We start from the raw sequence: 16514 nt of genomic DNA, 5'->3' as shown, positions 1-16514 counted from the left end.
AATTTCTGGTCCACCGCTGCAGGATCTACGACGGGTCACGTTGTGTACATTGCTGCTAGGTCCGATGTTCTGAGATTAACTGCCCACTCCAGGTCCGTTCCCTTTCGTTATGTATGGTGATCCTCCACTGTAATGCAGTAATACTTTTTACTTTTTTACTCTTTCACTACACAACTTTTTTTGTTTACACCGGTTGCTAGGGATCCTAGCAACAACTTTTGGCGCCAAATTTAGCCTATTTAAGCGTACTGTTATGTTCTTTTGACTGACGAAGGTTCTAACACGGATCTGAAACTTTGGAATAAATAAACGTTGATTTAGATTATCTTTTTTTGTTTTTGTTGATATATTCTTCGATGTGCCATTACTTGATGTTGTACATGGTTAATATAGTTATATATACCAGAAGAGTATCCATTATCCAGAAACCCGTTATCCAGAAGGCTCCGAATAAAGGAAAGGCCATCTCCCATAGACTCCATTTTATCCAAATAATTAAAATTTTTCAAAATGATTTCCGTTTTCTCTGTAATAATAAAACAGTAGCTTGTACTTATAAAAACTAAGATATAATTAATCCATATTGGAAGCAAAACCAGCCTGTTGGGTCTATTTAATGTTTAAATGATTTTCTAGTAGATTTAAGGTATCCAAATTACGGAATATCCAGAGAACCCCGGGTCCCAAGCATTCTGGATAACAGGTCCCATACCTGTATATGAGTGTATAGACAGGTCTGTATTAGTGATGAGCAAAATTTTTCGCCAGGCATGGATTCGTGGAAATATTCTGCATTTCTCTATCAGCAAATAATTTGATGACTATGAAGATTTTCATTCATCCAGGTCATGGTATATCTAGTATAGGTCAATCTAAAAACAATTGATTACTCAGCAAGTCCAGTTGTTTTTAGATTGACCTATACTAGATACAAATAATTTAATGAAACCGCTTAAAGACGACTCATTGAAAAAACAACACATTGACCAGGCCTGGATTGTGCGCATGCTTCACATGCCCAAGCCTAGGGCCGCAAAAATTTGGGGGGCGGCTTGCTGCCCGCTGGCCTCATTACCCCTGGGGACTGAATGGGAGATTTTTACAGTGGTTTGACTCTCCCAGTGGTTTGGGCAATGGGCCCAAAGAAGCAGAGCTGGCCGGGGAGAGTTGCATGTGAGCCGGGGTCTGGTGTCAGCGAGTAATCGGGAGTGAGTGGTGGGGGCCAGAGCATTTTGAAATGCAGCCCTGTCATTGACCATAATGTATCTTGCATGAAAAAGTGCCTGCAAAAAGCTTCTTGGTGTCAGGGTTTTTGCCCACTCTTCTTTGCAGATCACTTCTAATTCTGAGACCATCTTGGGCCACTTTGCTTAAGATCTACCTGTCACGATCGGCACCCAAAATCCAGAACCAATGGTAGTCTCCCTGGTCTCGGCTCTTGCTTCCGCCTTTAACAGCAGAAGGTCACAGTTCAAGGAACAGACAAAATCATAATCAAATCAGGCCGGGCCAGTGCAGGCAGAATACAAGTGAAGTCGGACGGGTCAAAACCAGAAGAAGAGTCAAACAGGCACGGGTCGGATTACGGATTTCAGAATAGTCGAGTAACAGGTCAAGGTCAGGATCACAGAATACAGATTAGTCAGGCAGGCAGGGGTCAAAACAGGAATCAGAGAACAGGAGCAAAATAGCACCCAGGAACTCTAAGAGATGAACCTAACAACAGGCAATGATTACAGGACCAAAGTCCCTTTAAATACTATTAAAATTTCACATCATTGCGCACTGACGTAAACACACCAGCGTCAATGCGCACACAAATCCGGAAGTACCCTTAGGTAGAGTATTGCGGCCGGGGTGAGTTTTCACCACACTACCGACAGATTGAAGTCGGGGGGTCTGTAAGGGCCAATCCAATCCTTCAGCTTGTTTTTCTTCAATTAGTTCAAGGTGGCACTTCTGCCTTGTGGCAAGTTAATAACTTAGAGCTACAATGTAGCTGGAAAGTCAGTTTTTCTAGACAAAACGCGTAAGGTGAAACTCGATGTGAAATAAAGTTTCTTCTTTGATCTTACGCCGCGTCAGAGGAGTTCCTGCAGTGCGCGTCCAAAGTGTATTGACGAAGTGAAGTTATTTTTACTGCTTGCTGCAATATCCTTTTCCATATCGATTTTAGCTTGCCTGATAGATTCTTTGCATGATTTATTGGCCTCCTTGTACCTTATAAATGTTTCGGCTGTCCCAGCTAACTTGAAAGCCTTAAAAGCACGTCTTTTCTTACCCACCTCAACACCAACGCTTCTATTGAACCAAAAAGGTTTTGCTTTGCAATGACGTTCCTTGCTTACAAGTGGAATATACTGACAAGTATATTTATTAAGCAGCATTTTAAAGACTTCCCATTTTTGTTCTGTGTTTAACCCTGAGAAAAGCATTTCCCACTTAATATGTTGCAGAGATGCCCTTATACTGTCAAAGTTTGTCTGAAATTTAGTGTTTTAGTTACTCCCTTATAGAATTGCTTCTGCAACAGAATCTCAAAGGAGACCATGTTATGATCACTATTCCCTAAATGCTCACCCACACAAATGTTAGAGATAAGTTCAGTATTATTAGTTATTACAAGGTCCAAAAGAGCTGGAATAAAAAGTTTTTATTTAGCATACTGTATTTACAAACCAACTAGCTTTTTCTGTCTTGGCAACACCCATAGTAATAACTTGACCCAGCTGTGAAGCCGCTTGTATCTGCAAGAGTATCTGGGCTTCTTACTCTTCACTTATACGAGGTAAATGTAGCATAAATGAGACCAACAGGAGCATTATTGCTCTAGGTATGGAGTTAAAGAGAGCAACATATCAGAGCAGATATTATAAGATTATCTTTGTTTTTCCTATATGATATAACCATTGAAGATTATGGCTTGCAATAAAAAGATAAACAGTGTATATATACTAAAGTTAAATAGAGAGAGTTAAATGACAGATTTTCAAAGGTCTGGGGTTCATTTTATGAATGAGCTACACCAAGAACTTATAAATGTCTAGACTCTAGCTATTTCTATATATAAATCCCACCGGCTTTCTTCTTACACCATGTTCATTGACTGGCTTCACCTGAGGCCACCTAAGGATCACCCGCCCAGCCTTACAGGTGCCTGAGTGATCAGTTCTTGTGTTTGTATAGATTTAGGTGGTTCACCAATAGCGGTTGCTTTATTTGGTTGTTGATTCCAACTAATATTACTGTTTTTCTCCAGGAGATCAAAGCATTGGTGATTGACCTTTAAATCCATTATAAAAATACAGATCTCGGACAATGTTGGTGTCTCTGCCATAAGTGTGTGGTTCCAACAATATAGAGAACAGTAAATAAAGGTTCACCAAAAATCCCACAATACAGGTATAGGACCTGTTATCCAGACTGCTTGGGAACTGGAGATTTCTGGATAAGGGATTGTTCCATAAGTTGTATCTCCATACCTTAAAGGAGAACTAAACCCTAAAAATGAAGTTGGGCAGCACCCCTTTGGGGTCCATTATCCAGAAAGATCCGATTTACAGGAAGGCCTTCTCCCATAGACTTAATTTTTAATCAAACAATTCTAATTCTCTGCTCAAGCATGCTCGGGTTTCTCTTCTCCCAATTCCCTCCTCCCCTCACTGCTGTAATCTGAGCCCAGAGCTATGAGTGAGCATGGAGAGACTCAGGCAGGAAGTGATGTCACAGCAAGCTAATATGGTAGCTGCTATTCTAAACAAACAGAGAGTGTCTAGGGCTGATTACTCAGGTATGGAAAAGAATTCTGCAGAATAAATATAGTGTTATAGCTTGGACTATTGTGGTTAATCTATTGGCAATAAACTGCTTCGGTAGATTTCCTTCTCCTTTAAAGGATAGGAAAAGTTCAAATTACTGGGAGGGTGCCAAATGTTAGGCAGGCCCCATCAATTTTAACAATTGACTAAATTAACCAAACCAAATAATTCATAATTACCAACTTTTAGGGTACAGATGCATGAGAAATCAGGAATAACCCCCTTTCCCACCTGATATTAGGGATAATGTAATAAGGGAAACAATTGGTATGTTACTTCCAGCTCAGATCTGAATGTAGCTGTCAGCATCCGCAGCAACAAGATCTAAGGGGATCTCTGCCTCGAAGAGCTAACAATCCATGTGCATCGTGAATTATTTATAGAATGCATGTGCCCTAAATGATACGGACCGTCATTGGACATTGCAAATCTTTGACTCTGGGGCTGCATCCAGCGATACATTTGGCATTGGACCACCACCCTCCAATCAGTGGATGCATATTTAGCAGGAAGAATTAGGCTACGGATGGGGGGGAGCAATTTATAATGTTTAAATTGTTTTATATATTGGAAGCTGAAGGCTGCCCCCTAGACATATGTCCCTGATTGCCTATAATAGGGCCCTGCTCATGAATGACTGAGTTGTTTTGTAGTAGGAGAACCTGCAATTAAATATTAATTATTAGAAAATGTCAAATAAAAAAAGTCACATTGTTTGCACTTTTTAGTCTAGTAACTCCCCATAAGCAGCTATTAGTAATTACCAATCCCCTGATCTCACTGGCTGATCTGAGTTCTTAGACCTGGTGCAAATGTTTGTGGCTTTTATAACGTTATCTTATACATATCTAAAAAATGGTTAAAAGAACAAAACAAACAATAAAGGGATTTTTGAGAAACGTGTTTAATTATAGGACCTGCAAAACAAACACTAGTTCTTCACCTAAACAAACACGGCCATCAGCCCAGACAAGATACACCATTGACACCGATACTAGAATATAAATACAGTAAATCGTTAACAGATTATCTCCTTGGACAGTTTTCCCCCATATCGAAAAATAATATGGAGGACACTTCCAGGGGTAGAGGGGTTATAGTGCAAAAATCAATTCCTTATACAAATAATAATAAATACATCACTTTATGGCTGACAGACCTGTTTCCTACAGTGTTGTCCAACTAATTCCCAGGCCCTTATGGCTGGACAATATCTAAATGGCTATTATAAAAAAAACTCCCAGCATCCAAAGCCAACCTGATAAGGACAGCAGAGCTGACAGCCTATCGTTAACCTTTTTGTTCATGAGAACGGACACACTGTATAACCCTACTGTAAACCTGATATTCTTAGTAGTAAAAAAATAAGATCACCAAACTGACTGTTGAAACCACATAACCAGCTCAATTTCATAGAAATTTAATTCCTGTATACATGTAATTCGCTGATATTTACCATCACTTGGCTGTAAATTCCTTCCTTGTAGCCAAGTGCAGCTGCATGTAGCGTGTGTGATGCCTTTGCATGAACTGACAAACCAAGATGGAGGGAGGGGTAGAACAATGGGGAAGCAGAGACTGTGACCATAGTTTTTTGCATAGCAGGTCAATGTTACATAAGGGGTCATTTATGAAGGCAAATGCAGTGTGCCATCGCCATGTTATTTACCTATCATTTTAGCCAGTGTAAATGCACCCACGCTCAACCACAATTGCACCCTATGCATCAAACAGACAAAACCGTGCTTGTGTTTTATTTGCAAATGTTGCATCACTTCCATGCTGAATGTTCCAAACAGTATTTGTGTTATTGGAACAATGGAGCTGCCTCAGATCCAGAGTGGCAGTAGCTCAGGGGAGTAACTACAGAGGAAGCAGACCCTGCGGCTGCAGGGGGCCCAGATGTATAGGGCCCCATGAGGCCTTAATTCATATACAATGTCAGTAAATATTGATATAAGAGGTCAATTTCCAGACATTTTGGGGACCTGAGAATTTTTTTGCTGTGGTTAAGCCACTGCAGTAGCTCCAAGGTTCCCCAGCGTCAGGCACAGTCATACCCAGGGCTGCCATCAGGGGGGATAAGTGTCGCGGGCCCGGGCATTCAGGGGGGCCTGGCAGTGCTGCACTTTTGAAAGAGCCGGGCCCCCCTTGAGAGCGCCCGATCCGTGCGGCCATTTTTCAAGTCCGGAACAGCCGAAGGACCCGAAGCCACGAAAACAGCATAAGCAGAACTCCCGAAGCAGCGAAAAGACCCAAAGCTACGAAAATAGCCAAAGCTGAAGTCACGAAAACAGCCGAAATTGAAGTCCAGAAGCGGTGAAAAGACCCAAAGTCACCAAAGGAGGCAAAGTTCTGAAGTCCTAAAGCCACGTTCAATTCTACAAAACACCAATTTGTGTTTTTTTTTTTTTAATCCCCTGGCCACCAATGTATTATTTTAATATTCTATAGGCCCCTGCCACCAAAGTTTGTTTAAAAAATATTTTTTGGGGCCCCATTTTTTTTTAATTCTAAGGGCGCCCCTGCCACCAATTTTTTTTTTTTTAATATTTTTTAACTTGTAAGGGGGGCTCTGCCGCCAATGTTTTTTTAAAAAATATTCTGTGGGGCCCCAATTTTCTTTTAACTTATAAGGGGTCCCTGTCCATCAATAGCTTTTTATAACTTGTGTGGGTGGGGTTATTTTTTTAGCGCTGATGTCTGTGTGGTCTTTAAACTGTGAGGTGGAGTGGGCGGGATCTGGGGTGGGGCTTGGGCGCTAGTGTGGGGCGAAAATTTTGATTTCTAATGGCGGCCCTGGTCATACCCCTTCATCAGAAGCCACAGAATGGACACACTGACAACCTTGTGAAAGTGTATGTTTGGACCTTAATATGCACTGAAAGGAGCCACTTGCGGGTGCATTAATAAACAACACCAAAAATTTTGAAGGTCCCTAAACTGATTTAGGCAAGTAACTTCCAGTGACAGCACTAGAGCCTGACAGTAGAGTCGACACATACATTGTACTTTGTTTGCTGCTAGTTTCTATTCATCGAAGCTTTGCCTTTAGGGCTCGTAACGCCCTTCCCCATCTGTCATCAACCCATTCAGAAGAAAAGGATATGCCCTGGCCAATACTGATGGGAAAGGGTGTAGGTGTTCCATAGCCATAAAAGCTGCTGGGTGGAGTGTTTTTACAAAAAGTTGTAAGCAAACCAAAAACAACAAATAATCAAATACCAATTTGGACACAATTAAAATTAGACCTCAATAGGCCCTATATATAAAGTACAAGTCTATGGCTTCTTGGCATTGGCCAGAGTTTCCAGGTTGCCAGTCTGGAGCCTGAATGTTTAAAGGGATGGTTCACCTTTAAGGTAATTTTTATAATGTTATAGAATGGTAAATTCTAAGCAACTTTTCAATTTGTTGTCATTATTTATTTTTTATAGTTTTAGAGTTATTTGCCTTTTTCTCCTGACCCTTCCCATCTTTCAAATGGGTGTCGCTGACCCTCTTCTTGCTACTTTTTATTACTGATCCTTCTATTCAGGCCTCTCCTATTCATATTCCAGTCTCTTATTCAAATCAAGCATGGTTGCTAGGGGAATTTGGACCCTAGTTACCAGATTGGTTAAGATGGAAATTGAAGAGCTGCTGAATAAAAAGCTAAATAACTCAAAAACCTCAAATAATAAAAAATGAAAACCAATTGCAAATAGTCTCAGAATATCACTCTACATCATACTAAAAGTTAATTTAAAAGTGAACAACCCCTTTTAATATAAAACAAACCTGACGTTTTTATTTGGCATGTTGTAGCATACCTCCGTTTTATGTATGACATTGGGTGTGTACAACTCTGACATGCTTATTATGTAAAATACTTTCCTACAAGGTTATCTCTTAGATCAAAAGATACGTACACATAGTTTCCCATGCCCTGTCTATTCTTACACTCATTTCCCTTTGCTATTTTTAAAAGGGTGGTTCACCTTTAAGTTAACTTTTTGTATGTTATAGAATGGTTAATTCTGAGCAACTTTTCAATTGATCTTCATTATTAGAGATGGGGGAATTTATACGCCAGGCGCAAATTTGCGAGATTTGCAGGCGAATAAATTCGCAAAACGGCCGGCGTAAAAAAAAATAGCGCTGGCGTAAAAAAAAAAAAACAGGCGCCATCGTCAAAAACGAGACACTGGCGCCGTTTCAAAATTTTTTCGCAGTTTCGCGGATTTCAGCAAAGCAAAATAGCGCAAATTTGCCCATCACTATTCATTATTTATTTATTTTTATCGTTTTTTTCATTATTTGGCTTCTTCTTCCCAGCTTTCTAATGAGAGTCACTGACCCCATCTAAAAACAAATGCTCTGTAAGGTTACAAATGTATTGTTATTGCTACTTTTTATTACTCATCTTTCTATTCAGGCCTCTCCTATTCATATTCTAGTTTCTTATACAAAGCAGTGCATGGTTGCTAGGGAGATTTGGACCCTAGGAAACTGCAAACTGGATAACTGTCAAATAAAAAGCTAAATAACTCAAAAACACAGATAATAAAAAAAAACGGAAAACAAATGCAAATTGAATATTGCTATTTACATCGTACTAAAAGTTAATTTAAAGGTGAAGAATCCCTTCAATCACCACATTCTGGGAAAGATCATTGGTGTCATTTAGGCCTTGGGTAACATGAAGGCTTTGACTGGTGCATCCAATCAAATATCATGCTTCTTGGAACCTTTTGTTCAACCGGTCTATCAAATGGTATTAGTAATGGGTGCTATTGCTTAACAGTGGTCCCACAAGAAAAATCATTTTAGGGCCCTTCAAAACTCAAGGAAAATATCCATTGCCTTCTCCAGCCCAGGACCCCCCTCCCAGCAGCCATAGGGTCTGTTTTGCTATCACTGCGTCCCTGATGGTGTAACTCGCTCCTTTCCCGAGTGAACTGCTTGAAATGGGATTACGTTAATTAGGACAGGCAGCTAAGCAAAGGCAGAGAAAACAACGACACGGTAGATTTCAAAATATAATATCACTTTATAAAAGCTGGATATTTTAAGTTACACACAAAACCGATCTGCGATATTTTACTGTGCACCTTTTTCAAATATGGTAGAGATGGTATATATATATATATATGCACAATGCATATGGATCACGTATTGAAGTCTTGCTTTATTGCTTTATAGCTTCCCATTGAGCATTGGTATAAAATGAACACAGTGGGGCAATGGGATAAAGAACTTGCTGCTGCCGTTTCCCTGTCTGTGCTTCCTGTGCTCTCAGAATATGAAAGGGGGAGAGGAAATACAAGGCTAAACCATTTGTACTTTGATGAACTTCATATTGCCCTCTAAGAACTTATACTGACACAGCAGAATCAGAAATGTAACACCTGTTAACCAGTACAGTAACTCTGAGACTGAGACAGCTGCACTGAAGGCTATAGATAATTAACAATATTTCTGTAATGATTCAGGTTGAAAGAATACTTCATTCCAGTCCTCTATGAAGCCTTTTTGTTAGCATTGCCCCAAAGCAAGGAGCTACTGCCAGTTTTGCCTCATTGGGGTAAAAAAAAAAAAATGTGGTGTCAGATGCAAATAGCCAGTGTCGGACTGGCCCACCAGGAAAACTCCCGGTGGGCCCAGGTGTAAGTGGGCCCTTGTGCTGCTAAACATTTGGCCTATTTCAAGGCCATTCCCAATTTCTATGAGAACAAAGAGGCTGAATAGATGGAATAATAGAGTCTAGTATGTAAAACTATAAATAGAGGTTGAGCTAGGAGAGGAAGAATAATAGTACTGAGAGTGGGATCCTGCTCTGAATTTTCTTTGTGGACCCCTGGTCTAAGGTTTTTGGGTGGGCCCCTGGTATCCCAGTCCGACACTGCAAACAGCCTTTAGGGCATCTCTATACCTGCTTTACCCGTCAAATTGAATGTCACCTCCCCCAAATTGTAGGGTAATCTCTGCCATTTCTGAACGTATGAGCTACAGTATGTACTGTAAATCCACCAGAAGACCTCAATTCCAGGGCAGATTGGGCTCCAAGTACACGGGCCATACAACTGCCACATTGGGGTTGCTTAGCATATTGTGCATGGGCTGCAATACATTAGGTGCAGAAAGATTTTTAAAAGATCTTTTCGTTATCATGACACCACGATTATCTCGAAACAATCATTTAAAAGTATGATTTGTCCATCAACTAAAAAGACCGTTTCAAGCGATATTGTCCGGAAAACAAAGGGTCACTGGGGCGATAACATTTTTTAACCTGGCTGATCAATTTTCAGATGTCGGACGAAAAATCGTAACATGCACAATCCGCACGATAATTTGACGGATTGGTCGGATTGCACTGAAATAGATCGTTCACCAACTAAAGATCTTTGCGTCTATAGGAACCTTAACTCTGCCCTTGCCAATTTTCAGCTAAGACAATAATCTAAATGCTTTCACTACAATGCTCAATTGCATCTTTTTAAATTGCCTCCTAATCCAGAGGCAGTCAGATACAGATGGATAGATGGATAGTTAATAGGCAAGTAGATAAACAGATAAGGGATCACTTACAAAGGGCAAGGAGCAGCGGCAGGAGCACTAAAAACCACAGTTTTAAGCCTATGTCCATTTTGGTAAATAAGCCCAAATAGATTGTTGTTTGTAAACTGGATAAATGATAGACGTATTAGAACAGAATAATCCCTGAACTGCTGGAACTGGCCATGTAGTGCAATTAAGTTAACGTGGTTTACTGGAGGATGAAATAAGGTAGGAGGGGAAAGAAAGAGGCTCATATGATACCTGGAGCCTGAAGCAGAGGGAGATTGGAAAGCAATGAGAATGCAAAGCAAGGCCAGGAGGCCAGTAGAACTTTGGACTATACAAGGTTGTTTATGAGTATAGACAAGAGCACCATTCATATTTCTAAGGAAAGGCAAGTCAGCATGTTATACAGATCTCAGGTTATCCAATGAATCCACTATTTTGAGATTTGCTCTAGTATCCAAATCCTACTGAAAATCCTAGATTCGGTGCATCCCCAAGGCCAGGCCCAGACTATGGCGGATCTCTGCCTGTGCTTTTATGCAGGAGGAAAATCCACTACCCCTCCGCTCCTGGACTGCCTGCACCCAGGGTGGGTGGGTAGCGAGACAAAACTTGAAATTTTGCATTCTGAAATCCACCCACAGTTTAAAAAGGCTAGGGGTGCAGCAGGGCAGCAGATTCTTCGTCTGGCCCTAGCCTAACATGTACGGAGGGAAAGATTTGATATGTAAAACCCATACTGTATTTTTACAGCACTGAGTACAATTTCTAGACAGTAATGGATTGAGTTCCAGATTATGCTTTGGCTACAGAGTTGCTATTAGAACCCGACTTGGGGCTCTGAGGTGCTCAGTTCAATTACTAACAATACTAAATATCTGTTTAAAAGGAGAGCAGCCCAGACTGGGTTTCTTAATAAGCTCTGGCATTTCAAGTACATAGAGACCCAAACAACACAGTGACGGTCTATGGCATTTTACAGCAGCCCCGCTGGCATTTGCCAGAATCTACAGATTGCCAGTCTGGGCCTGGAGGACAGCGATGATGAATTTAGGGCAGCCATCTGTAAAGTTCAAAGGATACATTTAGAATTTTTCAACATGGCATGGTGGTCCCGGTGGATTTCTGAAGGCATCTCTGGATTGGCTCTTGTAACCCTGTAAATTCATGCTAATCTCTCCCCCCCTGCCCTGATACAGCAGAGACTTTCTCATTAACACCCATAGTAACATGTGCAGAGTGCAAAACTGCAGTCATATCTCTAGAAGGTATGAGGTAACAATGGCTGTTTTTCATGGTAACCTACAATGTAGTCACCATTCCCAATGAACTACAAGAACCAATATGACCATTTATTGTCCATTCTGCTTCCCAAGGAGGGGCGAGAGGTCTGCAGGAATCCCAATCCACTCTGGAAGAAAAGCAGCTTCGTACTTAAACACATTGAGGAACGGCGAATCCGGCAAAACGTACTTATCAAGGTAGATGGTTTCCCCCGCTACTAAATATCCAGCCCAGACCCCAAAAGTTCCTATAGTCATAATTGTATGGTTGCAATGGGCCAAGAGTGCAAAATCCCGCCCAGGAGAACCTTCTTGACCATCTCCAGCAAAGTGAATATCTTCTCTTGAATTGTTCATATTCTCCTTGCACCAATCCATTCCATTGCTGGTTACTATAAACAAAGGGTTTTCGTATTTTTTTCTGAAGTAGTCTGTAGCTTTATCCAAGTACCCCTTGTCTGCAATCACCCCTTTCCATGTATTGGGCATTACATGAACGTAGTCCCCTCTCCGGACGTGGATCCCAACAAATGTGACGTTTTTCTTATCACCCCTGACTTTGTCGAGGTAGGCATAGGATTCTTCTTTAACATAGTCAAGGAATGTAAATTCCTCAAGGATCTCATTCCGTATGTGGTGGTAGAACGTAAACGAACAAGGGTATCCCGTGAATCGAACATATTCCCCTTCTATGTTATAGTATTCTGGTGACATCCAGTCGTGGAGCCAATAGTCTCTCCACTTTATACGATTTAAAGCTTCATCATTAATTACAGGCAACTTAATTTTAAATATTTTTGACAGCTGATTATGCATATTTTGTGTGATGTAGGCCTGGTGCCCATTAAGTTTGGCAAGTGCGTAGAGGGTTGCGTACTCCCCCATGATGTTTCCTAGGCGCCCAGCGGGACCTACAGTCCACATGCCAGTAAGTGGACGGACAGTGGCTGCCTGGGTGCTGGTGGAATTTTCTTGATCACTTCTTTGGATGTATTCCATGATTGTACTGACTTTTATATTGTTGTAATAAATGTAAGACATATTCCCAATGAAGATGACCACAACCACGACCAGGATCCAAAACTTACGGTTCGCCATCTTCTTAGAAGTCCCGTGGTGCTACAAAAGAGTAAAAAGGAAATCTGAAGAATCATGAAACATGCGTATTGTTGTTTAAAGGAACAGTAACACAAAAAAAGGTATGTTTTAAAGTAATGAAAATATCATGTGCTGTTGCCCTACACTGGTATAACTGATGTGTTTGCTTCAGAAACACTACTATAGTTCATATAAACAAGCTGCTGGGGAGCAATGGCGGAAATCGAAAAACGGCTATATGGCAAGGGTGAAATAGTGGATAACAGATAACATCATTAGACAGACAGAGCTTATCTGCTGTGTAACCTGAGCCTTTTTCTCCTTTGAATGGCTGCCCCCAGCAGCTTATTTATATGAACTATAGTAGTGTTTCTGAAGCAAACACACCAGTTTTACCAGTGCAGGGAAACACTGCATTATATTTTCATTACTTTAAAAGACATATAACAGGTACTGACACGTCAGGGGAGGGGTCTCGTGATCACTGCATAAACTTTTTGGATTCCATTGACAAGGAAATGGAAATAAAATGTTGCATTACATTTTTTATTCTAAAGAGTGCCAAAATAGGATACGAAAATGGTACTGTGGGAACAATCAAAGGCAACTGATACTATAGGGACCACCGTGGGTGAACTGGTACCTAGTACTGCCCTGAAATGGCCTAACCGATGGTACTCCCCCCCTGCTCCCTCTCTTTTACTTTTTTCCACTGGGTTGATTGGAGAGGGGCCACATCACTATTAACACAGTTAAGATTGACTGAAAAAAACCTCCTTTCCAAATGAACCCCAGAGCACATACATACACACTCATACCAACAATCTGTATACTCCTATACTATATAAATTATATATACCAATATCTATAATAATTGTAGATGTAAGCAGGGTCGGACTGGGCTGGAAGGACACCGGGAAAAAACCCAGTGGGTCCCTGGCTCTTGTGAGCCCCACAACCCAGATCCACAACCTGTGCACCTCCTCTCTTACTGGCGCGACCTGCTCTGTTCCCGGTCGCGGCAAAAACTCACTGCGCGTGCGAGACGTCCGGGTTCCGACCCTGGACATTAGTATCACAATAGCCTATGTTATGTGTGTCCAAGAAATCATCCAAGCTGCTGTTAAAGGCATTAATAAAAGCTGCTATCAGCAACATCACCAGGCAAGGAATTCCACAACCTGTTGTCCTTACTGTGAAGAACCACATACACACAAATTCTGTTCCTCTAGTCTAAAGGGGGTGGTACAGTGAGCACAATTGCAAAACTGGAGCAACTATTCGCCACCCCTGATAACCTGCAGAGCTGACAACTGAGCCAAGTTTTTCAGCTTGCCTTCTGGCAGCATCGCTCTGGGGCTACCATCTCTCCCTACTATACCTGCTATCCCACAGTCACAGTCCCTTCCCAGAGACTATTATCCCACTGTTACTATAGGCACCATCTCTCCCTACTATACCTGCTATCCCACAGTCACAGTCCCTTCCCAGAGACTATTATCCCACTGTTACTATAGGCACCATCTCTCCCTACTATACCTGCTATCCCACAGTCACACTCCCTTCCCAGAGACTATTATCCACTGTTACTATAGGCACCATCTCTCCCTACTATACCTGCTATCCCACAGTCACAGTCCCTTCCCAGAAACTATTATCCCACTGTTACTATAGGCACCATCTCTCCCTACTATACCTGCTATCCCATAGCCACACTCCCTTCCCAGAGACTATTATCCCACTGTTACTATAGGCACCACCTCTCCCTACTATACCTGCTATCCCACAGTCACATTCCCTTCCCAGAGACTATTATCCACTGCTACTATAGACACCATCTCTCCCTACTATACCTGCTATCCCACAGTCACACTCCCTTCCAGGAGACTATTATCCCACTGTTACTATAGGCACCATCTCTCCCTACTATACCTGCTATCCCACAGTCACAGTCCCTTCCCAGAGACTATTATCCCACTGTTACTATAGACACCATCTCTCCCTACTATACCTGCTATCCCATAGCCACACTCCCTTCCCAGAGACTATTATCCCACTGTTACTATAGGCACCACCTCTCCCTACTATACCTGCTATCCCACAGTCACACTCCCTTCCCAGAGACTATTATCCCACTGTTACTATAGGCACCACCTCCCCCTACTATACCTGCTATCCCACAGTCACACTCCCTTCCCAGAGACTATTATCCACTGCTACTATAGACACCATCTCTCCCTACTATACCTGCTATCCCACAGTCACACTCCCTTCCAGGAGACTATTATCCCACTGTTACTATAGGCACCATCTCTCCCTACTATACCTGCTATCCCACAGTCACAGTCCCTTCCCAGAGACTATTATCCCACTGTTACTATAGGCACCATCTCTCCCTACTATACCTGCTATCCCACAGTCACAGTCCCTTCCCAGAAACTATTATCCCACTGTTACTATAGGCACCATCTCTCCCTACTATACCTGCTATCCCATAGCCACACTCCCTTCCCAGAGACTATTATCCCACTGTTACTATAGGCACCACCTCTCCCTACTATACCTGCTATCCCACAGTCACACTCCCTTCCCAGAGACTATTATCCACTGCTACTATAGACCTCATCTCTCCCTACTATACCTGCTATCCCACAGTCACACTCCCTTCCAGGAGACTATTATCCCACTGTTACTATAGGCACCATCTCTCCCTACTATACCTGCTATCCCACAGTCACACTCCCTTCCCAGAGACTATTATCCACTGCTACTATAGACACCATCTCTCCCTACTATACCTGCTATCCCACAGTCACACTCCCTTCCAGGAGACTATTATCCCACTGTTACTATAGGCACCATCTTTCCATACTTTACCTGCTATCCCACAGCCATAGTCCCTTCCCAAAGGCTATGTTCCACAACTATAGATGCTGTATTGCAATCTCTACATTTACAGTACATTATTCCCACACTGTTGCTAATAGTTCCTAATCTGCAGTCTCCCCTGTGTGCGGTCCCCAAGGCAAAATAATTGTATTTTTTTTTACTATAAAATACATGAAGCAGGGACCCAGTTTTTCCTGAATGTTCACGTTACCATAGATTAAATTCGATATTTAAAAAATGTCACCTACTCTATATATTTTGTTATGACCAATAGCTAAAACAGTAAAACACTCTACTTTTCATGTACAGATTGGAACCAGGTTATTGCAGCATATCCATTTGTTGGTGCTTTTGGTGTTGCACCTTCACTCAATGCACATTAAATATTATATGTGCCACATGAAAGCCAAATGAACCAGTGCAAGAAGCAATGGAAGCTGTCAAGCAGTAGGGACTTACCTTGTTATATCCCTAATCACAGCTGTGGTGCTTCCTAGAGGAGGTGATCTCTCTGCTCAGGTTTGCAGTAGCACGTTTATGTGCTTAGCCTGTAGTCGAGCTGTGATTTGAGTGTTGCACCTGTGCCATAGGCAGCTGTGCACTTGTTCGCTGCTTGTTGAAATGGAGAGGGAGTGACCTGTGACAGGTACAGTAAGTAGGACAAGGAGAGGTTCAGGGAGGGAGTGAGTAAAGGTGTGGTCCTCTGCTGCTCCAATTGTTCTCCTGGTTTATAACACTTCACCAAAACCACTACATTTCCAACAGAGCTGTCTCAGGACATAGAATAAAAGGTAGACGTAACAAAAGAAATTGTATTCATGTTACACAAAGACCTACTACAGCTTTGTTCAGGTAAATCCTGAATATTACCTATACG

General features: G+C 41.8%; 1 protein-coding gene across 1 annotated transcript; it reads right to left on the bottom strand.

Annotated features, from left to right (window-relative positions):
* Positions 1-8830: 8830 nt before the first annotated feature.
* fut2.L (fucosyltransferase 2 L homeolog) lies at positions 8831-16280 on the bottom strand. Its single transcript, XM_018226350.2, has 2 exons — positions 16097-16280; positions 8831-12769 (listed from the first exon to the last, which is right to left on the bottom strand). The coding sequence occupies exon 2, from the start codon at positions 12746-12748 to the stop codon at positions 11720-11722; it is 1029 nt and encodes a 342-aa protein (XP_018081839.1). The 5' UTR covers positions 12749-12769; positions 16097-16280; the 3' UTR covers positions 8831-11719.
* Positions 16281-16514: the final 234 nt, after the last annotated feature.

This window comes from Xenopus laevis, chromosome 7L, assembly GCF_017654675.1.
Source record: "Xenopus laevis strain J_2021 chromosome 7L, Xenopus_laevis_v10.1, whole genome shotgun sequence".
Taxonomy (NCBI): domain Eukaryota; kingdom Metazoa; phylum Chordata; class Amphibia; order Anura; family Pipidae; genus Xenopus; species Xenopus laevis.
Note: the sequence above shows the minus strand (reverse complement) of the source record. Positions and strands in the feature narration are given on the sequence as shown.

Coding starts and splice junctions, on each gene's coding strand:
- fut2.L (XM_018226350.2), bottom strand. CDS start 12,748: ATGGCGAACCGTAAGTTTTGGATCCTGGTCGTGGTTGTGGTCATCTTC.